We start from the raw sequence: 26,096 nt of genomic DNA on the forward strand, positions 1-26,096 counted from the left end.
AACACGGCGAGCAGCAGCACGTGTCTGTGCTGCCCAGCCCCAGCCTCGCCATCGCCTCCCGGCTTTCCCCGCGTCCTCGCCCAGCCGGGCTGAAACAGGGCCACCGCATGCCTCGCCACCCCTGAAATACATAAAAAATGAGTTTCCCCTTGCTGGAGCTCAAGGCAGGGTAGGGAGCAGGGCGAGTGCTGGCTCCTGGCTCCCAAGGTGGTTTTTTTGGGAGGTGCATGGAGCATTGCACAAACAGCCCCCGGCGCTTGCACGCGCCCCAGGTAGGGCAGCTCAGCCCCCTCCTTCCCGTGCTGAGAGCATCCCATGGGAGCCCGGATCCGGTGGACTTTTATGGAAGAAAGGGAAGTCCATGGCACCGCCGGAGCAGCCTTGGCAGCCGCAGCGCTGAGCGCCCGCCAGCCGTGCAGCAACAGCAGCGCCGCTGCCGTTAACCCCTCATCCTCGGGACGGGCGATGCCGGACCACTGCCTGCACCGCTTCTGCCCGCAGGCAGCTGCTGCCTGCTGGGGTGCAGGTCTGCGGGGTGGATCAGCAGCCCCGGGGTGGGTCTGCCTTGAGCCAGGGGCCGCAGGATGCTCAGCAGCAAAAAGCGCCGTTGAGAAGGCGTGTCTGGCTCTTTCTCATCATCTAAATCCATGCAAAGAGCTCGTGAGCGTCCCAAGGCTCTCATCCTTCAAGAACCCCCCCCCCTCCCTGAAAAAAATAACAAGCAGGAGGGAAGCAGGGGGAGAACTCGCGCTGCTCCAGCGAAGGATGTTTCCTGTTGGAGTTTCTCCCGTCCCAGGGGCAGCTCTGGACTCTCCCTCCGAGCGCTGCCAAGTCCCGCCGTCAGGAAGCGGCTTGGGGAGGCGGGGGACGGCGAGGCTGAGCCCACGGTGGCCCGGATGCGCTGGCGGGGGCCAGACAGCACCTTCCCCTCCCGGTGGGTCCCGGCTGGGGCTGTCGTCACCAGATGCGAAGGAGAGACTTTTTGGCCAACGGAAGGAGAAAAAAAAGAAAAAAAAACAAATTAAAGACAAAAAATCACCCTCCCAACCCCACGCTCCTTCCCCAGCACTCCCATCAGATTAGTGAAGCCAAAATAGCCAAGTTGGCCCAGAGCGGTAGCAGGGCTGGCACGCGCGGGCTTTGATCCGCCCCCGCGCCCGGGAAGGTGGCTGGGCCGGGGATCAGACACCCCAGGGAGGAGGAATTTGCAGGGGAGGTTTGAGGCGTGCACCCACGGCCACCCTCCGGCCCCGAGGTGCCCCCCCTGTGCCGGGGCTTGGCTGCCAGGGTGGGATGGATGCAGCATCCCCGTAGCAGCTGGGGGAGCGACGAGCGCAGCATCCTACCTCCCAACTCATCGGGCTCTGTTGGTTCTCATCACCGGGTATCACCCTGCAAAATCTGGGCTCATGCCCCAGTTTCATGCCCTGGGCTTTCAACCCCCGTTGTCACTGGTGCATCAGCACGGACCCGGCCTTTGCATCATGAAAAACCCGCTCTGAAACGCAGGACCACCCCGCAGAGGCGGGAGGAGATGCTTCTTTTGGCTGGTGGCTGGAAAACATCAGGTTTTTCTGTCCTCCCAAAGCCTTGCAGCACGGTACGAGGTGGCGGGGCTATATTTTCATCCCTAAGAGCTTCCTATCACGTCTGAGAGTAGCCATGGCATGTTTCGTGCAGCGAGCATCCCACCGAGCTCCTGCCCTTCTCACCATCCTTTCCCCTTGGACCAGACCGAAGCTTAGAGCATCCCTGCCAGCCTGGTTACGCTTTGCGGAGGGATGCGCGGCACACACGTGAGACGTTCAGGCCCACGTGCCCCACAGACGTATTTATTACTGTTTACTACTGCTTGGACAGTGGCAGCAGTGGGAATGTGCTGACACTTTGCAACCACCGAAGCACATTCCCCAAAGGCGAAGCAGCTGGCAGAGTCTCCCCGTGGGTGCATCCTCACGCCTGTCCTGCGCCTGGCCCCAGGGGAGGGTTTCAGTGCAGGCTCCGCTCTCGTCTGCACAGAATCAGGCTACGGACCTTTAAATGACTGAATTAGGCAAAATTTGGTGTTTCTCCAAGAATCCTCCGGAAATCTGCTGCTGGAAAAGCAAGCTCATCTTAAAGCTACACGCACGCAGAGCAAACAAGTTTTCCGCTCTCAAGAACTGTAGAGGCTTGGGGTGGAAAAGGCCTTTTCAGTCCTACCCAGCCCTTTTTCTGGCCAGTTCAAGCTTGTTCCCTGTGTTGAAATCTCGGGGGCTTTGCTCGTGGCTTTGAAGCCTCTCATACTGCACCTTTGGAGTTGTTGCAGTGTTTTGCAGATGCCCCATCAGAACTGGGGGTGATGGGGGTGCCCCAGCGTGCACTGGGGACATTGAGGGGCACCTGCCCCCCGGCTCTGTGGGGTGAATGGGGGGAGATCCTGGTGGACCTCCTGGAGAAGGACCAGGCTTGGCTCAGCGCAGCAAAGCAGCCGTGCGGAGCGATGCAGGTGTGGTCCGGCGGCTGCTGGGAAAACGGGTGTCGCAAGCGGCGCGTTTGAGCAGTGCCACCCTGCCACGGTGAGCAAAAACTCAGCGAGGTGCAAAAACTGCCCTTCCCCTTCTGCCCCCCGCACCTGAGCCATCCTCAGGCCTTCCTCCTCCTCCTCCTCCTCAACCCAGCACCACAGTGGTTATCCCACCGGCACCAAGGAGGCAGGGGATGCTCGCGGGGGGTCCCGGCTGGATCGTGTATGGGATGGAGCCCACCCCAGCCCTCCCCTCGGCGGGGCAGCACCAGGCCAGTGGGTCAGGGTGATTCATCTGGCAGACAGCTCCGCCGCGAGCTCGCCTGCAATTGCAACACCGCGGGGATATTAAACCCAGCGGAGCCCGGCATCCACACAGCTTCCTAACACGCCCCTGGGGTTGCTATCAACATCCCTGTTGTTCTTAGCAATCGCATCCATCATTTATCATCCCGGTTTACAACAGAGGCCCAGGGGCTGGGAGACGGGGTGTAACCGCGCAGGACGCGATTGCAACGCTCTCCAAAAGGGTCTTTTGGGTGCGCCGGGTTGCAGCCACCCCACCGTGTGCTGCTGCCTGCTGCCTGCCCGCTGCTGCCTGCCCGTTGCTGCCTGCCTGCTGCTGCTCCAGCTTTCAGCCACTGTGAAGGAAAGCAAGGCAGAGCCGGCGTAGACAGCAATCAGAGTGTGTACAGCCCTTCCCGTAAGCTGATTTAAATCATATTTTATTCAACCAGTGCAATTTTCTCCTTTAAACGGACCCTGATGCTTCTCTGCCAGGGACCAGCAGAGAAGGGGTAGCAGGAAAACTCCTTCATGCAGTTTCTTGGCAAGACAGCCAACCTCGACTCCCAAATCCATCCCTTATACCCACGCCACGAGTGTCCGGGCAAAGCCACATCTCGCAGGCCCTCCTGCAGCAGCTTGGCTGCACAGGGGGGGCCAGAGCCCAGCAGCCTGCGTCCCATTCCCCCCATCCCAGCACTACCCTCTGTATCTATAATATCACAGGTGTTTTTAAAAAACAAAACCAAACAAAACCTCTTTTTTCAACAGAAGTGTTTTGGCTGAAGTTTCAAAACCGTCCAAGTGTCATCAGGGCCTCCGCCCCGCTGGCTTGGACCCCTCACCTAGATCGTTAAGGCAAGGTGCAGATAGGCAGAGCGTGTGTGCCAGCAACGCCTAAGCCAGGCAGGTATCTGTCGCTGGCTGGAAATCCACCCAACAGAGCCTCTCGCTTTTGAAATGGGACGTTCTGGCACTGGAAACGCCGTCCTTGGGCTTCTAGGAGGGAGGCAGGAGGCCGGTGAAGGTCTCTGCAGCATGCAGATCCTGAACGGTTCAGGTTATTAAGTGCAGCATTTTGTCTCTGCTGCTTTCATGCTCCTAGATTAAAAAATCTTGCAGAGAGCCAAACACCGAGGTGATTTATGTTTATTTTGCTTACTTAATAACCCTATAGCATGTCCTTCCCTGGGGCATTAGGGTGTATCAGACAAGCATTAATTTAAATTACAACCGTGCCTGATATTTATTTTTTAATATATTTTTATGGTAGCCTTCCCCATTTATAGCGATCTAGAAAAAAAGCCAGGCCACGCCAAGAAGCTGTAATCGCTACCTAATAATCCTAAAAGCGATCGGGGTAAATCGTGGGCGATGCTGACCCCAGAAAGCTGGAGGAGCGGCTCTTCGGAGCCGTGTCGGAGCGGTGACATCCCAGCATGGCCACCCGGTCCTGCTCCAACCCGGGCAGAGCGGTGCTTCCCTTGGGGACCCTGGGGTGGCAATGGGACCCCTCGAGCTGCTTTTGCTCCTCGGGGACCCTTGGGGACCTGCGGTGAGTTTTACCCAAGGGGTCTAACGAGCCTTGGTTCATTTTTTTGCGGATTCGTGCAGCACCATCTCTTTGGTGGTCACTGCCTGCTGAGAAATGGTGTCCCGGCATGATGCTGGTATTAAAAACACCCAGTTTCAGCGGTTGTAGCAGCGTCAGTCCGCAAACAGGCAGATCCACCGGCTGTGGGGTACCAATCCACCTGGGTTTAGCTTTTCCTCGCCACTCACTGAGGTTCTGGATCTGCCCTAAAGAGAAGTTCCCCGCAGAAAGAAATGCACCTTTCCCACTCTCGCTGTGCCTGTATGTGGCTCGGATGTAGTTCATCAAACTTTCATGCGCAGACGGACAGCGAACAAGCCAAATATCACCCGGAATGGTGAAACTCCATGAGAGTTAAAGGAAATTAAAATAAAGGACTTGGGCTATGGGTGATGGGGGAATCTTTGGCTGGGGCAATTGCATGTATCCAGCCCTGTGTAGCTCGGCAGGTCCCGCAGGGACACGGTGCTGGACCATACGTCGCCGGAGCCTGCGGAGAGGAGCAGGAGGCTCTCGAGAAGCAGATTAATCTCCCGTCCTTTGCACACATGGAAAGCAAAGCGGCTGGGCAATTAAGAACTGGGGGGAAAGTTAGGCTGGAGGTGTGGGGTACCCGTGTTTTGGTGGTGATGAGATGCTGGGGGTCATTTCTTCTTCGGGTCCAGGGTCGCCTGTGCCACGTCTCCAGCTGTGCCAGGGGAGCGAAACCGGCTCTGAGCAAAAGCCAAGGGCCCTGAGTCATCCCGAGGATCCAGGAACTGGGGCTATGGGGAAGCACCAGAGAGCAGGAGGCTCAGGATAACATCTGGGCTTGGGAAAGCTGGGCTGGTTCCAGCGGGAAGGGGAGGTTTCTCTGGATTTGGAGCACGATGGGACCTGGCACCGGCTCTGGGTGCTCTGCCGGGCTTCGGTGTGGGTTTATCAGGGACACAACCCTGGGTCTCCTCTCTGCAGCAAGATGACTGTGGTTCTCCCAGCTGGGGGCTGAGCACATGGAGATGAAGCAGGAGAGGGCTCAGGCACCCCCGGGATGTGCTGGGGAGGAGCAGGAGGGGAGTAGGGAGCTGCATCCCTGGGGCTGGGCAGCCAAAAGTGTGTGCGGGGTGCCAGGGCGTTCGTAATCCTTGATTTTCTGGGTTCCCTCCTGATTTACCTGGTCAGCAGGGCTGGGCAGTGTGGTACCAGCCAGGGTGTGCATGGATTCAGCTGGATCTGCTGCAATGCCAAAAATTGCAGCCTTGTTAAAGCCAAAATGTTGCAATTCTAATGCAGAAAGGCAGGGAGGGGGCTCTGGTTGCCCCCAAAGTGTGCGGGTGCAGATGGGTGCACGGGCGGATTTGGGTGTACAGGGCTGTCCCAGACTGGGGACGCTGGGGAGCATCCTTGCTCCCTGTGTGTACCAGCTCCCCACAAACCTCCGTTGCCATGAGCACCTGGGGTCTCTTCCCACCATTGCCTGTGCTAAGTTGTTCCCTGGCCCGGGAATCCGCTGTTAAAACACTTTTCTGAGTAATACAGTAGCTGGGAGAGACCCTTCCCCACCATGCCCTTCCCCTCCCGGCAGCACAGGGACCTCCCCAGCCGGAGGTGACATCCCCACCTTGGTGGGCTTTTCTTCCATGAACTCCTTCCATGTCTTTCTCTGTATTTTTCTCTTTCCACTAATTCCTTTCCCAATGGAGAGAACACGACCTGGACACGCCAAGCTTTAATTCAGTGGCATAACAATGTTGGCATAACGGGATGTGACATTTATAATAAAAAAAAGATTTGCGTGGTAGGGGCTGACAGTCTCCTTTGGGCACAAAACCCCGGTTTGATGGTGATCGGAAAAGCAAGGGTGGTCTGGAGCAAGTCCTGTGCTGGCAGCCGTGCCAGCAGGGAGAGGGTCAGCACGGCGTGGGCGAGCCGGGGCGATTCGGGACCATCCCATGCCCCGGTGCCAGGATCCAAGTGGAAGCGAGCTAAAATGCAAACGGGCAGCTGAGCTGGGAAACGCCAGAGTTTGGGAGTGCTGGGAGGGCCCTGCCCTGCTCTCTCATGGCCTCCCTCCATACAGAAATAATTGGAGGGAGAGTTTCTCTTGGACCGGCTTTTTTCTCACATGCTTTTTGTTGGAAAGCTCAGAGCAGGATGAGCCCAAATGTTTCTGGGAGCCAGGGTAGGAGCGATCCTCTCCACTGGTGCTGGCTTTGGTGGAGAGAAGGACAAACCAAAGTGTGCACCTTCCATGGTCGAACAGATCCGTATCCAGCTGCAATTAGCATTTGATTCCTTTATTCCACGTTCGAGCCTCCGCTCTGCTTGCAGGCGGCTGGATTGCCATCCCGGTGGCTCTGCCCTTCCTGGGATGCTCCCCTGCGCTCCCAAGAGCCAATTCATAAATCCTGACCTCATTATAAAGATCACAGAAAGAGAGAATAACAAATCGGGGCTCCTGGCTGTGCCAGCTTTGAAGCTGCCTTCCGCCCATCAAGCTAGCGTGCCGTAAGCGAGCAGCACAGGAGGAGCCCTGTTTGTTTGGGGATTAACTTCCCCACTTGGCTAATTGTTGGTTAATCGTATCAGCGCGCTGCCGGGCCGGCACCTCGGCTGCCGCCCCACGGGACGCGGCCCCCAGCACCCGGATGAGTCCCATGGGGTCCCTGGGGTCCCCGGGGCCGGGCTGGAGCGCGCTCCTGGCCAGACGGCAGCAGCCCAGCCCCGTTCTGCTGCACAGCCCTGGGTCCCATCCGTCATCTGTTTGTCCTGGTACCCTGCCAGCGATTGTGCCGATTCCCACACCCACTTTCCATAACCCTCCGTCCTCGCCCGGGCGAATCGCTGGCGCGCTTGCCACCCATCCCTTTCCCCTCCTCTCCGATGGGATCAGACACGTTCTGGAGAGGGAGAAGAAAAGAAAGGAAGAAAAAAAAAAAAAAAAGATCAAGAGGAAAACAAAATGTGACTCACTGCCTTCTTAATTTATTTGTATTTATTTATTCCCCCCCGCCCTATGCTGCGACGTGCAGCAAGCAACACCAAGGGCTGGCCGCGATGTACCGGAGAGCTTCGGCACGGCTGGTGTCCAGCTTGGCAAAGGGGTGTCGGGAACGGGGCGGGGGAATTTTCTCCACTCTTTTGGCCAAGGAAAAGAGCACAGAGGGGAGCTCCTGGCACAGAAATTGTGTGGTACAGATTTTTAAGGCTGTCCAGGTCTCCGTGCGAGCATCCCACCAGCATCCCGTTCCGCAGCAGCACTCGGCACCGCACAGTACGGACCGGAGGGTGGAAATATCTAATTCCACCTCCTACACTGTGTCCTCGGCGGGGGAAAGAGAGAAAGAGAAGATAAAAGGCTGGGAAGCTCAAATGGTGTCATTAGGAACTATTAATGCTCTCATAAAAGGGCATTAATAAACACGGCAGCTCATCAGTGTCCATTAGCTCCGTTCGTGGCAGGGATCTTCGGGGGCCGCTGGCGTGCGATGCTCCCCTCGCCCTCGCTGGCGTTTCAGCAGAGGGGCAACGGGCTGGAGGGGGGGGTTTATTCCTCCCTGCAAGTCCTTCCCCCCGCCACTAACAAAAACCCGCTTCCCAGCTGCAGGTCCCCCTCTCTCCAGGGATGCAGCGGGACCCCGGGAAGGAAAGCTCGCAGGAGCAAGCGGGGCTTCACACCCAACCCCGCCAGCCTCTCCTGCAGCCAAGCAGCCCATGCCCATTGCAAGCGGAGTTTGCTCCCTTGCTTTCAGAATAGCTGTTTACTATTAAAAAAAAAAAAAAAAGGCAGGGTTTACAGTGCTCGTCCCTACTTTCTTCCTCCCGCCCTCTTCCTGTTCTTGCCTCTTAAAAGGAGCTTTATGCTTTGACTCTCCCATCCCCGGGGCTAGCTAGAACCCACTGCATCTCGGGGCAAGCAGGCAACCCACATCAGCAGGCAGGAAAACAGGGAGGAGGCCCGGCCTCTCCCGATAAGCCCATGGCAAAGCCAGGAATAGCAGCGAGGTCCCCGCACGGGAGCAACCCTACCCTGAGCAGAAAAAAGCTTCAGTCCCTGCCTTTGAAGAGCAGGGGCTGGCAGCCGGCCCGGCCGCGGCGAGCTTGGGGTTTGCTACGAGCTTCCTCCATCAGCCCGGACCCACAGCCGAGACCGGCACATCTGGGGGAGCAGGCACAGCTGGAGGGGCTGGGCATGCATGGCTGGGTAGAGCAGATGTGCACATCTGGATGGAGGAGGCATGCACATCATCTGGGCAGAGCGGGCATGCACATGTGGGTGGGCTGGTAATGCACATCTGGATGGAGCGGGCATGCGCATCTGGGCAGGTTGTGCTCGCACATCTGGGCAGACTAGGCAGGGAGAGAGCAGCCAGCGCAGCCCCTCGTGTCCCCCCTCAGCACACCCTGGGGTGCTTCTCCCCCGGCAGTCTGCGCACCGCCTTCCCCTCCCCCTGTGAACCAGGGTATCCAAACCTGCCAGTCGCTGCCCAAAACCTCAGCCACCTCCTCTCCATCATCGGGATATTTTCGGCTCCGGCTGCCAAGGTGGCGAGCCAGCATTGGGGAGCCGATAGCCAGGGACCTGAGCGGGCACTTGGCTTCCCAGTGACCTTCGCTGTGCCACAGGCAGCTCGCAGGAGGCTGTCGCCAGCCGTGAGTCAGTGCGAAGCAGGTTTCTTTTTGGAGAAAGCAAAGCTTTGATCCCAAAGAGCCGGGGAACCGACCATGTTCCTCGCGTGCACTTTTGCTTGCAGTTATCTGATGCATCTTTTTGGGGGGGTAATAACTCCCAGGGCAGGTTAGGACGGAGGAAACCTGGCAGCAGCGCGTGTGTGGGCAGGACTGGAATAACGGGTGCCATAGGAGAGGATTTACAAGCGCTGGCGGCATCAGTGGGAGGTGGGGGCCGGCCGGGAATAGCACAGCGGGTCAGGGGTGAGGTGGCTTGTGCGGAGCCAGGATGCGGCCGAAGCTCCCGCCGCTGCCCCCTTGTCATTAATCCAGTCCCTGAGGGATGCTTGGTGCTCTCGGCAAAGCCTCCTTCCTCCAGGGAAGCGTCCCAGGCCAGGGATGGAGAGCCAAGCCTGCCTGGCGGTGGGGCTTGCTTGCCAGGCAGGAGTTTCGGTTGAGAGCAAAACCGCCGCGATGAGGCAAAGCTCTGCCGCGGGAACGCCGGTGCAAATCGCCGCGGTCCTCCGCTGCTGGCCCCTTCCCACCCGGCGTGGTTCATCCCTCCCAAAACCCTGCATGCCGAGCGACACCAAGGCTTTTAGCAGGCTTTCCCAGTGTGCCACAGCCTGGATCGCTGACCCGGATCACTGGATCACTGATGACCCCCACATGCGGGTGACAGTGTGGTGACACACTGCCTGTGTGCCAGGGCACTGTGCATCGAGCCTCTAAATCCCAAATAGCCCAAGAAAGCCCCTGGTGCGCTCCTTCCCCCCTGCCCTGGCTCCCTAATGACCTTTGCAAGGAAAACACTCGAAATGTTGGAAAATGAATCCCCAGGGAGAAGCGGGTGCAGCCATGGGGGTGGCAGCAGGGGTCCGTCCCCCTGTGTCCCTCTCCCAGGGGTCTTGGTAGCACCTCACCCCCTCTTCTTGTCCTTCACAGGGTGCGGATCTGAGGACTGGGGACATCAAAGGGCACGTGCTGACGGGTGAGCGCAGACCCCAACGGGGGGACGGGGTCTCCTGCAGCTCGGGCTGGTGGCAGAGCTGGCTGTGCCTGGCGGGGACAAGCTCGCCGGGATGCGAGGGAGGGACGCGAGGGAGGGACACAAGGGGTTCCCGCAGGGCGCAGCTGAGCCATGGTTAGCTGGGTGCTGTCTGAAATAGGAGCCACTTTTTCTCTTATTTTTCTAGAGGCAAAAGTGGTTAAAAAACTCCCCAGTGGTTGGAAGAGCTCCAAACCAGTGCAAAAACTGGGGGGGGGGGTGGGGGGGTGGGGGGGGGTGGAAATACAACCAAAAAGAAAAACACAAGATAAAAGCGGGTGAATCACAACAACTTCTGTGATGTTGCACGAACAAAGACTTTCAGTTCAAAACAGGCTCGCGGAGTTTACACCCCGAGGGAGCAGGGGAGAGGGGCCGGGGGCTCGCCCGGCTGCGGGTGACCAAGTCCTGGAGGAGCTTCAGCCTCTTGTCCCTTGGCATCACGTCCTCCCGTCCCCGATGGAGGGCAAGGGGTGGCTGTTGGCATCGGCAATGCTGTGCATTGGGGGCTCTCTCCCCGGGAATGTCCCTCTCCTGGGGACAACCAGCCCTCTCTGTCCTCGCCAGCCGGTGATGATGCAGCTACGCCCTGAGCCAGCTGCAGGCCCCACATCTGGGCAGCTGCGCGCTGCTCGCTCCCTCTTTGGCTGGGTTAAGGGCATGCACGCGGTGTGGTGTGCACCCAGGGACGTGCCCGCCTGCGTGCTGAACATCTGCAGCAAGGCGAGGAAACACCCCCAGACTTCCAGCACCTGAGAACCCATTGCTTCAACCACAAGAGCATCCTCCTCCACCAAAGTTGGGCGCGGGAGGACTTCAAAAGCCCGGCAGCTGGAGCCCAGCCGGCGATGTGCCAGGCACCCCAGACCCCCGTGGGGCAGCTGGGAGGGCAAGGGGTGCTGGCCACGCACTGGCGAGGTGCTGGGGGTGTCAGGCTTGTCCTCTCTACCCAGGGGAGGCTGCAGCCAGCACGGCAGGGATGGGGAGGGGGCATGGCAGGGATGGTGCAGGGATGGGAAGGGTGATGGAGGAGAGGTCGAGGCACTCGGCACGGAGGCGAGGAGCACCCCGGGGCTCTGAAGTTGAAAGAGGAGGAGGAGGAGAGGGCGGTGGCTGGCACAGCCGGAGGTTGGGAGCAGGTTATTTCAGGAGAGGGAAAACAGGAGCTGGCCCCCAGGCAGACGGGGCAGGGGGATCCAGGTTTGGGGTGGCTGCTCTTACCCGTGAAACACCTGGGGTGCTGAGCGCTTTCTCCCTCCAGCCCCAGCGTGGCAAGGGCCCTCGGTGCACGGCACTGGGTGGGAGAGCCGATCCCAGCCTGGAAGGGAGGTGGTGGGTGCATGGTTACAGTGGGAAGTGGGTCCTGCTCGGCGGGATGCTCAGCCGTTATCTTTTGCATCCCCAGATTACGTCCGGCCCACGCCCCCGCCCCGCAGCAGGTACCACCGCTACCAGCTCCGCCTGTACGAGCAGCCGGCTCACGAGGCCGTCGCCCTGAGCCCCGAGGAGCGGGTCTCGCTGGGTAAGGAGCAGCTGTGCCCTCACTCCGGGCCCCGCACTGGGCCCCGAGAGGCTTTCCCGGGGGTATGGATGCATTTGCAGCGCTAACGCCATGTGTTCAGGCATGCCAAAAGTGCTGGGCTGGGGATGCTCGTTTGGTGCAAAGGGATTTCAAATCCTTACACGGGACGTGGCTGGGGTGGGAAGTCCTTGCAAGGCAGCAGAAAACCTCGGCAAAACAGCCGGTAACTGCCTGGCTAGCAGGATCGGAAGCAGGGAGAGGTCTCGTCGGCTGTGAAATGAGGCCGAGTCCTTGCTGGCATGTCCCCCCCGAACCTCGGGAGTTGCATCACCGCCACCTCAGAGCACACAGATAAGGATCAGCCGTGGGGATGGTTTAGCAAGGGATTGCTCAAACGGGGCTGACACAACGCCGGCCAACTCCCAGCTCCCCTCCGCCCCGCGCAGTGCAGGGACAGGGCTGCCGCCTCCCAAAACGCTGCATGGCAAGGATGGAGGCAAGCAGCCGAGACCCCCAGGACACGATGGGACCGTCCCTGCTGCTTCATCCCAGACGGGTGGACCCTGGGGTGCAGGGTCTCCTGTGGGACCCCTGGCACAGGCAAGGACCCATCCTGCAAAATGCAAAGCGTGGGTTCCTTCCCCGGATGGTGCCGGTGCAGCCCGGGCTGGAGCACAGAGCACAGCAGCTCATGTGGCCTCAGCAAGGGAAATTTCAAAACTTTCCCAGCCGGGACCACATGAGCACAGCTCGATAGGCAGGTCAGGTCGGTACGTCTCGTCTGCGCCGGCCTGACTCACCCCAGTGCAATGCTAACCAACGCTGCGCATCCTGGGGAAGGCAGGCAGCGGCGGGGCAGCTCCATGGGAACTCGCTGTCCCCAGACCCCCGTGCTGGGAGAGACCCCAAAACTCAGCCGGAGCGGGCTGCTGCTGCTACGAGTCTCTCTGCGGGTTATTTCTGCTCTTCGGTTTGCTTTCTGGCTCATTAGCTCTGCTTCTTAATGACGTGCATTGAAGCCACCCCCCTGCCAGCGGAGTGGGGCACTGCCCTGGCCCCTCGTCCCCGGCACGGTCAGAGGAGGGGGCTCCACTCCTGTCACCCAGGGCCACGCACCCACATCCCCATCACAGCGTCCCAGGGCTGGGAAGGGAGGCTGGGACACCCACCAAAGAGCTTTTCCCAAATAAATCCTCTCATTAGCAGGATGCGCGGCTCCAGCCCCTAAATTTCATATCCAAAGGGGTTCAGGCACCAGACCCATGTGTCCTGCAGAAGATCCCCTCCCTGTCCCCCCGTCCCCCGAGGCTCAGGGTGGCCAGGTGCTCCCCGCTCCGCGCCGTCTCCATCCCATCCTCAAGTTTCTCAGCCCTTCCCAGGCTCCCTGGGAAAGACCCGTTAAAACAGCAGCAGATATTTTCTCCACAACATCTGATGCCTGAGCATCGCCGTTTGTCAGACAGCTGTGGCTGTCTTGGCAGAGGCTGTTATTTAAGTAGTTGGTTGAAGGTTATTTTTAACCATTTCACTGCTGCATCACAGGCTTGGCCTGTCCAGCGGGTGCTGCTGGATTGAACCACCGCTCGCCAGCAGCCCATCTCTTTAATTCCCAGGGCAGCCGGCAAGCAGGGCATGAGCCCTAAAGGCAGCCAAGAGAGGACCAGATTTTGGTGTCTCAAGGATTTTAAATAAATCCATCCCCAGGGACCGCAGTGGGATGAACAGCAATCGAACCGCCGGCGCATCCAGCCCCGCGTGGCTGAGCACTGGGGTCTGGCCCTGCGGTGCGAAGGCAGCACGCGAGGGAGAGGAGCAAACACCTTTGGTGGCATGTGGAAAGAAGAACCTGACCTTGACCCCAGCAGACCACAGCGGAGATACTCAGCCAGCTCCTCCAGGGCTCTGGCTTGGTCCTCTCCTGTGGTACAGGAGATGCGGGTTCGCCCGGCAACGCTGCAGGCACGGCTTGCAGCCTTGCTTGGGGTTTTCCATCTTGCTTGGCCTTAAACCAGCCCCTTCTTATTGCTTTGGTTTTGTCCTGCCTCTGGTGGCACTGACACCTCCATCTCGCCAAAGATGGTGGCACCCATTGTCACCAGGTGCTAGCCCCAGAGAGGGAGGCATATCCTAACCAGAGCACCCAGTGGGTGCAGGGAGCGGCGCTGGCCCATCCCAGCCTCCAGATCCATCCAGCATCCAGCGCCGCATCCCTGTGCCGTGCATCACCAGCACTGTGCCAGGCATCCATCCCTCTGGCAGCTTGTGCCCTGGTAGAGCCCGCTCGGGGAGAAGACGGAGCCCCACGAGAGCGTTTCTCTCGCCGCTCAGCTCGGGGAGAAGCTCCCACCTTCGCCCCCCACCCAAGCACAGGCATGGGCTGGGTGTTGGAGGCTGAACTGGGAAAGGTCCTGGGCCAAGTGGGGCCAAACTGGGGCAGGTGGTGTGTGCCAGGTGGGATGGCAGGAGCTCGGCGGCGGAGCTGAGGGGCTGGAGCCTCCAGAAGAGGGCACTAAACCAGGACCTGCCCGTGCCGCCGCGTCCCTGCTCCTGGGAAAGAGCCATTGCTCGTGCAAATCCCTGGGAAATTAAAAAGCAAGGGGCAACGGCAAGTACGGAAAATAAATCTGTGCTACTTCTTCCCCCCCACCCGGCTTTGCAAGGCTGGCAAGCTGAAAGGGAGCGAGGCTGGCTCCGCAGTGGCCGGTGGCTCCGGTGCCCACCCTTGCCGCGGGGATGTCCTGGCTGGGATGGCACCGAGGGGCGGTGGGCTGGGTGCCATGCCCAAGGGCGTGTGGGCCGGCAGTGGCGGAGCTGGAGGAGGGCTGCAGCACCCCGCTCGCCTCCCCCCGCCGCCGCTCCCCGCAGCAAGCCCGGCGCTGGTGGCAATGGTGAAATCGGTTGTTTACGGCAGAGGTGTTTCTCCAGGGTGGCTCTTGAGCAAAAAGACCTGTTTCATCAGGAAAAAAAAAAGCCCTGATCCTTCTCCACGAGGGTTTCTGATCAGTCCCTGCACCAGCCAGATCTCTTGCTGTGTGACCTCAGGCAAATAACCCTCTTGGAGCCTCAGTTTCTCCACTGGTGTCTGATTCACTCCGCTTTTTGGCCTGTGCTGCAGCTTTGCAACTAAATTATCACTGGGCACCAGCTCTGTTCCCGCTTGGGACTGAAGATGGAGACACTTAGGGTGTCCCCGAGGCCACACGGGCACTGTCAGGCGGTGCAAAGCCCTTCCTCCCCGCTCGCCCCGCTTCCCTCCCAAGCCAGGAGGGTTACAAGCTGTGTTTGTATTTTGGTGAGATGTAAGATAACCATTTGTGGTCTGCAAAATGTCAAAGCCACCCGTCGCATCCCGAGGCGCTGGCACCCGCTGTGAGCTCTCAATCGGGCGGTCGGGCTCTGCTGCCCGCTGCAGTGAGCCGCGGGAAACTCCCTCGGCCGGGGGAATTTGGGCGTCCGGCAAACGCCGGCCACGGCAGGGTGGCACGGTGGCACCGGGGACCTTTTTGCCCATCTGCAGCCCATGGGAGGATGGAGACCGTTTGTTTTCCACTTCGTTCCTTTTCCTTGTGGGGGAACTTTAATTAGCAGAAGATCTTGAGGCTTAATTGCACCTGCCGGGCAGTGCCGTATCAACCTCTGCTTCCACCCTGCCGTGCCCCGGTGCCAGATGCCCACCAGCTCTGATGAGCGTGGGGAGATGCTCCCCAGCATCCCCAAACCTCCTCCTGCCCTGGAAAGGCATTTTACAACTGGGAATGGACTTTTGCCTCCCAGAAATGTTGCCTCTGGGAAGCAGCGAGTCCTTTGGGGACCAGGGACTGAGGATGAGCCCAGCTGGCTGCCCTCCCCATGGCTCCATCCCTTTCCAGCTCCAGCTTCGCATCGGGGCCGCAGCATTGACTCACGAGCCGACCTCATGCGCCTCCGATCCGCCCAGCCGGAAAATCGGGTCGAACCAGGCCCTGGCGGGGAGGAAAAGGCTGTGGCTGGGATGGGAGGCAGCGAAGGGCTGCGGGGAGCACACGATCCTGGCCAAAGTCCCCGGGTGTCAGTTAATGGTGACCAAAGCAGCCAACGGCCTCCCGCCTACCTCCGCTGGGACATCATTAATCTTGGCAGAAAAGCATCAGGGCTCCTATCAGGGAGAACGGCCCCGCTGATGAGGCTGATAAATTACAGCCGGCAACATGCCCCTGGCACTGCGGGGCCCGGGGGAGGAGGGGACCAGTCATTTTGTGGGGGCAGGTTTTGACCGCCAGGCTGTGAAACAGCCCCGTGCACCCATTGCCTGTGGGGCCGGAGGGTTCCTGAGCTCCCTGAGCCCAGCAGCTGCCTCGTGCCTCAGTTTCCCCACCTGGCGCTCAGGGGTCGGGCGACCGCCGCACGTGTGGGTGTCAGCGGGCGCTCCTCTTCCTCCGGCGGGCGCTCAGATAAGGGTCGAGCACGATGATATAATCCTCCGGGAAATGAGCTTGAAAATGGACCAAGCCACGGATGAAATGTCGTATTGTTCTGGTGGAGAGAGGGGATGGCAGCACCGCGACCTCAGCTCCCCAGCCGGCTCCATGGTCGCGGTGACTCACGGCCCACGCCAGTGCAGCAGCATCATTTGGGATGGTTTGCAGAGGGACATTGCCCTGGGGTGTAGGCTGTCCTGCCAGGATGGGAGCACCCACTTTGGAGATGCAGCCAAGGGGTTGGATTTGGGGTGGGGGTTGCGGACCCCCAGACCTGGGAGCCGCCCGGTGTATCACCCCCTTTACCGCACCAGCGGCTGCGCCCGGGGCTTTCCCTGTGGCCGGTCCCGGCTCCCCACGAGGGACAAGCACAACCGGTGTGATGGCAAGTAGGAAAGTAGGTCAGGAAAAACCCTCGCCCCACGCATGGCGGTGAGAGCCGGGGCCGGCGCCTGCAGCCCTGCAGCGGCTCTGCATCCTCCTGGCTCCTTTCATCCGCGCCTCTCCAGAGGCTTCACGAACATCAATGACAGCTCCCGGCACCCCTGGGAGTCGGGGGGCCGCCACATCTCGCTCTCACCCCGGTCCCATGGGGCATCGGCCCTGGGGCTTTCCGAGTGCTTTGAAAGCCTTTGGATGAAAGGCACCCGCCGAAGGGCCGCGGGCGCAGTGGGAGCATCCAGCCCCCGAGGCCCCTTCCCCTGGCACCACGCTCGCCGGGACCCCCGGAGCTCAAAGCGGGGATGGATTGTGACCCCGAAGCGAGCGGCTGCCCCTCCTTGCCAGGGGTGTTATTTGGGGATGGACGTGTTTGGGGCACGCACCGGGGCCCGATGGCCATGCAGGAGTGCACCAGGGCTCGCAGCCATTGCCCAGGGCATCTCCCGCCTTGAGCTCGGGCTGCTGTGATGAGCCAGAGCCGCTGGAAATGCGGCTCTGTGCCCCGGCTGGCAGTGACCCCAGTGCAGCGCGGCAGGATTGTCCTTGCCATCGACTTGGTTTGGGTCCTCAGTGGGTGGCAGTGATGATGTGGGGCCTTCTGGGACCCCCCCAACCACAAGCACCCTGATGCATTTCAACATCTCCTCCCAGCCGGCTTGCCGGGGCGCAGGGTCCGGCCCCGGCATCCTGGGACCTCCTTCCCAGGCATTTGGAGCATCTCCCCGGCCATGGCCTCTTGCAGCTCCAGGAGGTCGCAGGCTGCAGTGCCGGCACCGGAGGCATCTGCAGAGCCCCTTGGGGGCTTTTCAGCTGTAGGGTGACTCACGGCAGGGCCTGAGTCAGTGCGAGGAGCTGGGCTCCGTCGGCACCCTGAGCCACCGCCACCCCGCGCGGGTGATGCAGCAGCTCGGGTTTTGCTCAGCACTTTTGCAAGAGCAAAGGGGACGGTTTGCTCCAGTTGGGGTTGAGATGTGAAGGCAGATAAGGGCTGCCAGTCTGCAGCGTGACATTAAAGAGCAGCGCCAGGAAGGGGAGAGGAGGGGAGGACGGGTTTCGGATAAACAACGGGGCCCTTTCCCTACCCTGAGATGCCTCGGCCATGTCCCATCCAGTGTCCCACCAGGCAGGGACAGAGGTGGCAGCGTGAGCTGCTTGGGTCCCGTCATCCCTGGGGAAAGCCCCTCTGGCCGGGAGGAGGATGCTCCACCAGCCACAAGCCAGATACACGCTTGACACGGAACCCTGGCAGGGTGCAAGGGGATTTCTGGCCCACGGGGCTGGGCACAAGGGAACCCCTCCTGCCTGACGCCCTGGAAAGGGTTTCCCTGCTGCCTCCAGCATGGGAAAACTGAGTCCAGCTCCAGCCACGAGCTGCCCCCGGACCTCTGGAATCCTCCAGTCAGGGCAGGCAGCAGAGGAGGGGGTCAGGAATGAAGACCCCCCCCCCTCAGCTCCAACAATCTGTGGAGCAGCAGCTCAGTGCATGCGAGCAAGGGGGCCAGGGGATCTCCTGCCGTCTCCGCCACGCGCTGCTGGGGGATTTCCAGGCACGCCAGGATGGGCTCGTGGGAAGAATGGGAAGGTCTGCTCCTACGGTCGGCAGGGGCGGAGGGGGGGCACGAGAGGTGCCAATGCCATTTGCCCCCCCGGGGATGCTCAGGGCTGGGATCCCCATGGCTCCCTGCCCTCTGGCCCCGCGGGGCAGAGCCTGCTGCCTCCCCGCCTGCCGCTGTTTGCAGGATGTGGTCTGCAGCGCCTGCGGCAGAGCAGCAGCTGGTGCATGGCATGCAAGCGTGCAGCCCCAGCCTGGATCCAGCCCCGGAGCATCCCCTCCCCGGCCGCCTCGCAGCCCCACTCACCCCCTCTCCCTCTCTCCCCAGGTGCCTGGGCAATGGAGAGCTTCGTGGAGCGGTTTCAGCTGGGCTCCCCGGTGGCCTCGACCCAGTTCCTCACCAAATACTACGAGGATTAGCATCGGCCATCGTGCCCTCCCCCTGTGCAGCTGCACCCTCTTCCCCGCACCGCAGAGCCACCTCCGCCCGGACCAGGAGGAGACCCCGGGACCTGCCGAGGGTGCACCCACCCTTCTACCAGCCCAGATTCACACCAGAAACCCCAGCCCCTCCACTTCCAAAATCTGGGGCGGGGGGGGGGGGGGGTGTGTCTCTTTCCCCCAAGGGTAACATCCCGAGCGGTGGCCCGGCTCACCCCGGGTGTCCCGGGAAGGATGGCATCACCCTTTTCTCTTCCCCTTGCCCCATTTCTGGCCTGACCCCCGGCATGTCCCACCTGCACCTCAGGGGTCTTGAGCTTTAATGCCTGAAGCTTTCAGAATAAAACATGGATGGAGCGCACAGGGCTGCAGGGGCTCCTTGGTGGCAGCGGGCGCGGGGCGATGCCAGGCCAGCACCGGGCGAATCTGGTTGCTTTGAGGTCTGCGCCAGCTGCATGGGATGGAGCAGACCCCCTGCAGCTGGGGGGGGGGGGGGGCTTGCCAGCAAGACCCTCATGCAGGTGATGCCAGGCATGGCCCAGCATCACCCAGGGGCGCCGGTGCAGGAGCCGGACTGGGGTGCCCGGCCGAGGGGTCCCTGGGCAGCACCATGCAGGGCGGCAGCGTGGGAACTGGGCCTTGCCCTGCCTTTGCCCTTGCTCGCTGCCTCAGCCCGCTTCTCTTGGAAAGCAAAACCAAAATTAAAGCCATAAATCAGAAGAGCTCTGCCTACTGGCCACTTAGCCGGACCTCCCCTTTAATTAGCTCTTTAATTAGGCTTTCATCTACAACTTGGTTTTCTCTGAGGCTTGGATTTGCCCGCCTGCAAGTCCTCCTTGCAGCGCATCCTTGGTGGCTCTGCTGTGACAAAGCTGATTTTGTCCTGCCAAGGCCAGGGCTGCATCCAGGAGCACTTTGAACAAACGGCGGGGAGCAAGACCTCAGAAGGCATTTTGCAGGCGGGGGAAACTGAGGCACGAGGGAATGACTTGCCCGCGGCCGTGCAGCACCGCAGCAGAGCCACAGCAGGCATCCCCCAGGGAGCTCTGGCATCATTCGGAGGGGATGGCGATGCTCCCATTGCTGCATCTCACCCCTGCATCGATCCCTGGGTCTGTCCCAGAGCAACCTGCTCCCAAAGCAAGAGAGAAAACAGGTCTGTGCCATTCCCTTCCCGCTCCCTGCACCCGGCTGGCCGCCCTCCCCGGAGCCCCGGCAGCGAGAGCGGCTTTCACTCCATGCCGGGGGGTGTTAAACGTGGCCGGGACTTTCCCTCCAGCAGGAAACGGCTGTTTACCTCGCAGGGGCTGAATCACGCCGGCCGCACGCAGGCGTGTCGCATGGGTCCTGCAAAGCTCTGCCAGCCTCGCCTCCCCGCCGGCAAGGGTCGGGGTGACGGGCTGCAAGGTGCGAAGGAGGATGCAGGAGCCAGGGGGGTCCCGGCTCGCCCCAGGCATGCGCCGCTGGGTGAAGCTGCAGGACGCGGTGGGAAAGAGAGCAACAAAAAAAGGAAGCTGGGTAACATACCGCAACCCAGGGAAAAAAATACAAAACACACTGCCCGGCTTGCCATCGGCGCTAAAATTAGCAGCGGAGGAAATGACACTTAGAGATGTCATGGAAGTCTGCTAAAGTTGGATTTCTCCTTCTCTTTTTCTATACTTACCCTCTGTTGAGGGTGTAATTGGCCCGTTAGGTTAATGCAGAGGGACCGGTGTAAATGAAAGGTCATGCTTTGTTGACATCCTGCAGTCAAACTATAGTCATCCTTTCCTCCCTGCCTGTAATTCCTTGTGGCTGGTGTGTTTATTTTTGGTGGAACGGGAGAGAAAAGGCTATCGGATGTTTATCCTTCTAGGAAATTATCACCATCATTCTTGGTTTTAATTTGTGCTGGAGATGAGAGGAGTTAGACGCACGCCGCGTCTCCCTGGTCCGAGCCAAGTGAGCTCTCGCAGGGCACTGTGAGCCCAAACTGGTCCCTCTCTCCTGTGCATCGCCGATGGGGATGGGGATGAGGACAGGGATAAGGATGAGGATGGGGATGAGGATGAAGATGGGGATGGGAATGGGGATGGAAACCAGGGATGGGGTTGAGGAGGAGGATGGGGATGGGGTTGAGGAGGAGGATGGGGATGGGGATGGGGATGGGGATGGGGATGAGGAGGAGGATGGGGATGAGGATGAGGATGGAAACCAGGGATGGGGTTGAGGAGGAGGATGGGGATGGGGATGAGGAGGAGGATGGGGATGGAAACCAGGGATGGGGATGAGGAGGAGGATGGGGATGGGGATGGAAACCAGGGATGGGGTTGAGGAGGAGGATGGGGATGGGGTTGAGGATGAGGATGGGGATGGGGATGGGGATGGGGATGGGGATGAGGAGGAGGATGGGGATGGGGATGGAAACCAGGGAGGGGGTTGAGGAGGAGGAGGAGGATGGGGTTGAGGAGGAGGATGGGGACGGGGATGGGAATGGGGTTGAGGAGGAGAATGGGGACGGGGATGGGGATGGGAATGGGGATGGGGATGGAAACCAGGGATGGGGTTGAGGAGGAGGATGGGGATGGGGACGGGGATGAGATGGGGACGGGGACGGGGACGGGGACGGAGATGGAGATGGAGATGGAGATGGAGATGGAGATGGGGATGGAGACGGGGATAGAGACGGGGATGGAGACGGGGATGGTCCAGAGCAGGAATCTGCCCAGGTGGCTGCAGCAGGCACTGTGGTGGGACGATCCCCTGCCAGGATGCAGGACAAGGCACGGCTGGCCTTGCAGCGGGCACCCAGGCACACCCAGGGCTGCACACACATGGCACAGCAGGAGCACCAGCCAGGCCAGAGCCACAAACTCTCACTTGGATGCACACAAGGCCTTCATGGCATGGAAAATATTAATTGTGGTTTTTTGGTTCGCTTTTTGATAATTTAGAAAGAAAGAAAAAAAAAAAGGAGGAAGCCATGTACAGTCACTTCACGCTGGTCCCACCCCCTTTATCTCTCCTTCCATTCGCTCACCATCGATGCGAGAGAGAAAAGAGAAGCTGAGTCTCTCACTGCCTAAATGTAGAAAGTTTTGCTTCTAAATCAGTTTGTGATGGAAAGGAAATACGTCACGTCCCTGGGGAAGTGGCTGGTTTTCAGCAGCCACAACCCCAGCACCGAGTGCTGCAATGGAACAGCCCAGCACTGAAATAGCTCCGTGCTCTGTTATTGTCACCGATATAATTTTTTTCTCTCTGTCTACGTGTGTCATTTTTAGCATCCAGAGGAAGTTTTATTTGTATTTGTTAGCTCGACTTTCCACTGTCGTGGCTTTTATTTTTTTCATCTGAAGGTCCAGGAAGGGGGCAGGAGAAAATAGAGCGGGGTGAGCTCAGGTGTGATGGGCTCGATGGGGTGGAACGCGGTACCCGCGGCACCGCTGGCCTCTCCGCCTGCATCTGCCGGGCATCCCGGCGTGCGTGCCCCAGCCTTGCAGAGCCCAAGGGAACTGAAACGCTGCAGGCCCACGGGAGCACACGCTCCCGGGGATTTTGGGGGGCTGTGGCAGCGAGCCGAGCCCCGGGCATGGCTGCAGGATGGAGCCGGCTCCTGTTTGCTCTCCCCAGGACAGGGTTGCAAAGCAAGTTTGGATGTTTCCAGCGCCTTCCCAGAGCAAACCCACCCACTCAATGGGACAGCTGAGGAAGAGGAAGACTTGGGGTTTAAAAAAAATAATAGCGAGCTTGTGAAAATCGAATGCTCCTGGTGAGCAACGGCAGCTCCCAGCAGCACATGGGGGGTGTTTCTTTCCAAAACTGGGCTGGAGGCCAGAGGAAGCCTGCACTAAATGCAATCCCTAAATCAACAGCTTAATGATTACCTATTTTTAATGATTATTGAAATAATTAATGAGAAAAAGTCTCAGCCCCTGGCTCAAGGGGAGGCAGCCCTGGGTGCCCTCCCCTGATGGAGAGCAGAAGGCATCTCCCCTCCGGTGGGCCCACCCTGGGAAAACGCAGCTTTAGGGGCAGGAGATATTAAGGAACAGAGACTGGGGGCCACCCCTTGCACCCCCCCGGCCTCGGTGGCACGTGGGGACGACGCGGGGATGACCCAGCTCGCCAGGAGCGAAGCGATGCCTGGCAGCAGCTCCCCCTCGCACAGGTACTTGCACAAGAAGGGATTAGCAGGATCAGCTGATGATGATCTAAGCGCATAACTATATCAACCTGTGAATTAATTAATGATATCTCACACTTCATAATGGCTCTATCTGCAGATCTTATGCACTCCTCAAGCATTCAGTGAATTAAGCCTTGCTGCACCCCCCTGGAAATAGGTCAAGATTGTTAATCCCCATGTGCTGGTGGGGATGCGGTGCACGATACGGGGATAAACAACGCTGCCCGTTTTGGGTGCCAGCGCAGGAGATTTTCCAGGCGAGCTGAGCACCAGCATCCCCAAAGGGACCAGGCTGTCCGGATCGGTCGCGGGGTGGGTGATGGACACTGCTGGTGGGATGCTCCAACACCCGGTGCTGAGCTCCCAGCCCTCAGCCTTGTGCTGCAGGTCCACGAAGCCCCCAGCCCGGGGGTCCCCCATGTGCCATAGTGTATGCACGGGGCTGGTGTGGGTGGTGGGTGCATGGACCGGGAGCCAGCTGCTTGGCTTTGCCGGCAGCCACGAGGTGCCGGATGCGGCGGACACCTCCCTGCCGCTCCGTGAGCGGTGACCCAGCAGCCGGGCGGGCCCTGGGAGAGGCAGCCTGGGCTGCGGCAGGAATTTAGGGCTCCTGAAGTAACAGGGGAAGGCAGGTAAGGCTGTATCCCCACCTCTGCATGCCAGGCCAGCACCCAGAAGGGGCCAGCAGGCAGCAAGGGGCACGCAGGCCGCTCCTGGCATGATGGTTTCATTGATTAGCAATAATAATTAATTCTTCTCTGGCCTCCAAAATGCTGCATATCATCAGAGGAGCTTTGTGGGGCTGGCTGGAGGAGCCCAGTCCCCCTCGCTGCCCTGTCAAGGCTTGCTTGGCTTGGGGGTCCCGGCCCCCCATCCCGCTCACTGGGGCTGGCGACCATTCAGCCCGGCTCTTGCAGCACCCTGGGATGCAAACACCGGTGGAGGGCGAGCGGCTGCGCCTGCCCAGCTCTGCCCAGGGACGCTGCCAGATATCCCGGGACACCGCATTCAAAGGATGCTCAACAGAGAGAAACTGTGTTGGGGTTTTGTTTCCTCTTTCAGCTCGCTCTCCAAGTCAGTTTGGGCTGGGTTTGTCCGTGTGGAGCCGCGGCAGTGGGAAGCTCACAGCCTCACCCGCTCTGCCGGGAGCACGAGCACCTTCAGATGTGGTTTTCCCCAAATGCTCCTCAGTAGAAGAAAAAAAAAACCAACGTTGTCAATACAGTGGTCCTGGCCCACCAGCTTTGCTCCTGCCCAGAAGCAGCCGTCATGCTCGGTTCGTGCCCGGTGTTTACGCCCGGCTGTCTGCGGGGTGAGGCGGGTGCCTCTCGGGGTTTGCATCCAGAGGTGTGGTGGAAGGTGCTGGGTGGCTGCGCGGCTCTGCCAGCCTCCCTTGCCTGCACCACGGGCAGAGGACGGTCTCAGCCCGCAGCCCCCGGCCGGCTTGTCCTCACTTGTCGGTAGTGACTCGCTTCCCATTCCCTCCTCGCAGCCCTGCAGGTCCTCAGCTAACCCCATATTTCCTCATTGCTAGGAAATGGCTAATTCCCCCCGGGCTGGTTTCAATGGCTGTGCAGATCCCTCGCCTTTGGCCTCTCACCAGTTTCTCCTTCGGTGGTTAAAGCAAAGCCCTGCAGCCCTCGAGAGCAGCGCTTTCCCAGGCTGCACAGCCTTTGGCTAGCCGGGAGGACATCCATCCCCTCGCACAAAATCCCCAAGCCTGCCGGGCACTGGATTCACCCCCTGCTCCGGCTCTCCAACCTCTGTGCCACATTCACGCAAGGTTGAGCCCCTTCTCCAGCACCGCCGTCGGATGCGGCGGCTTCAGAGTCTCTGCCACGCTCTGGCTCTGGCTGTGCCACGAGCTCCTCTCCCATTAAGGAACCGCTCACGTCTCTGGAGTCGCGTGTCATGGCACAGTTCTCAGAGCTGAAACGCAAGCATCCATTTCCTCTTCTGTTTCTTGGTTTCAGGTTAAAAAAAGCCTTTATGGTATCTCTCTGCAAACCCCTCGCTGGGTCTGCGGCACTGTCGGGTCACCCCAGGGTTCCTGGCCGGCACCACAACACTGAGGTTCGTCCTTGTCCCGTAGCATCAGCTCTGGCTTTGCAGCTCCATCTCTCCCAGTTCTGTGCCTGATCTCTGCCAGTGGTCCTCTGGCTGGAAACCCCATCGTTCCCAGCGGTGCTGCTCCCTCGGGACCGCGTTTTGCTCTGGACCTACTATTTAATTTTCCTGCTAATCACACTGTCTCCTTATCTCTGGGTCACACTGCGCCGGCCGCCACCGCTATTGTTCCCCTGCTGCGGGCTGGATAATAACAGGAAAGACCTCCCGGCTTGCGAACCAAAACCAGTCTCGGACTTAGATGACCCAGAGGTTCCCGGCTCCCCGGTGCATATGGCGGCGTGCCCCTCGCTGCCGCAGGCCGGAGTCACCCGCCGACCCCAGGCCCCGAGAGCAGTGGAAAATTGTGGGATGCTCTTTGGGGTGGCCCAGCGTGGCCGGCCCGTCCTTGCCGCCGCAGCAGCGGGGTGATGCAGGGAAGGGGACGGCGGCGGTGTGGGGACCGGGGGGATGCGGGCAGAGCCTCCCCCCGCAGCACCCAATGCTCTTGTGGGTGCTTCCCTGGCCTCCAGCCCGTTCCCAGTGCTGCCACCTTCAGGGACCAGTCCTGACCACCCAGCATCCATTTTCCTGCGCAGGGTGCCCAGGGCTGCCCCGCTGCTCCAGTTTCAGCAGGATTTGCAGCTCCTGTCTGCTCCAAAGGGCTTTCCCCCCTCATCCCCAAGCTTTTCACACTGCTGCTGCACAGGGTGAGGCAGGGCTGATCTCTCTCTGGCTACAGGGGAAACTGAGGCAGGAAAGGGCCTCCCACAGCCACCCACGATGCTCCCGTGGTACCCCGCTGCCCGGCTCCCCCCCACCAGCAGCCCTGGGTTTCGGTGCATGGGGATCTGCCTTTTGGGACCGACTCAGCAACGCAGGCAGCAAAGCCCCAGGGCAGCAAGTTCTGCCCGCGGGTCCCTTCATCCCCCCGAAAGAGGAGGGAGGAGGGAGATGGCCGGCTTTTTTGCCATACATATTTCAGTGCGAGTGTTTCTGAATATTTCCGGAGGAGGAGGGTGTGTAGTTTTCACAGGCAAATCAGGAAAACCTAGGTGAGGCGGGAGACGGCGTTGTGGAAGGACGCAGGCCATTGCCGGGAGGGTGTTGGTCCGGGATCAGGAAGGCTGCCCAGCAGAGTTTGGCCTGAAATGAGGATTTCCCACACCCAACAGCAGCGGAGAAAGTCTCTCCTCCTCCTCCAGAAATTACAGATTACGCTGAATCCCATCCCTGCCGGTGCTGAGCATCTCTCACATCCAGGCCCTGGGTTGCCCAGTGAATAAATTGCTGCCAATGCAGCATCTGCCACATCTGGGCAGC

At 60.1% G+C, this 26,096-nt stretch overlaps 1 protein-coding gene across 7 annotated transcripts in view; it reads left to right on the top strand.

Annotated features, from left to right (window-relative positions):
- PEBP4 (phosphatidylethanolamine binding protein 4) overlaps nucleotides 1-18,857 on the top strand; it is an 81,693-nt gene extending 62,836 nt beyond the window's left edge. For all 7 annotated transcript variants that reach the window (XM_087762993.1, XM_087762995.1, XM_087762992.1 and 4 more), the window contains 3 exons: nucleotides 9,981-10,026; nucleotides 11,489-11,605; nucleotides 18,384-18,857. In XM_087762993.1, coding sequence (XP_087619119.1) covers nucleotides 9,981-10,026; nucleotides 11,489-11,605; nucleotides 18,384-18,475 — 255 coding nt within the window. In that variant the 3' untranslated portion in view covers nucleotides 18,476-18,857. The remainder of the gene's footprint in view (nucleotides 1-9,980; nucleotides 10,027-11,488; nucleotides 11,606-18,383) is intronic.
- The last annotated feature ends 7,239 nt before the right edge of the window (nucleotides 18,858-26,096 follow it).

This window comes from Nipponia nippon, unplaced genomic scaffold (assembly GCF_047370975.1).
Source record: "Nipponia nippon isolate SJK-2023a ecotype South Korea unplaced genomic scaffold, ASM4737097v1 scaffold_27, whole genome shotgun sequence".
In the NCBI taxonomy this organism is placed as follows: domain Eukaryota; kingdom Metazoa; phylum Chordata; class Aves; order Pelecaniformes; family Threskiornithidae; genus Nipponia; species Nipponia nippon.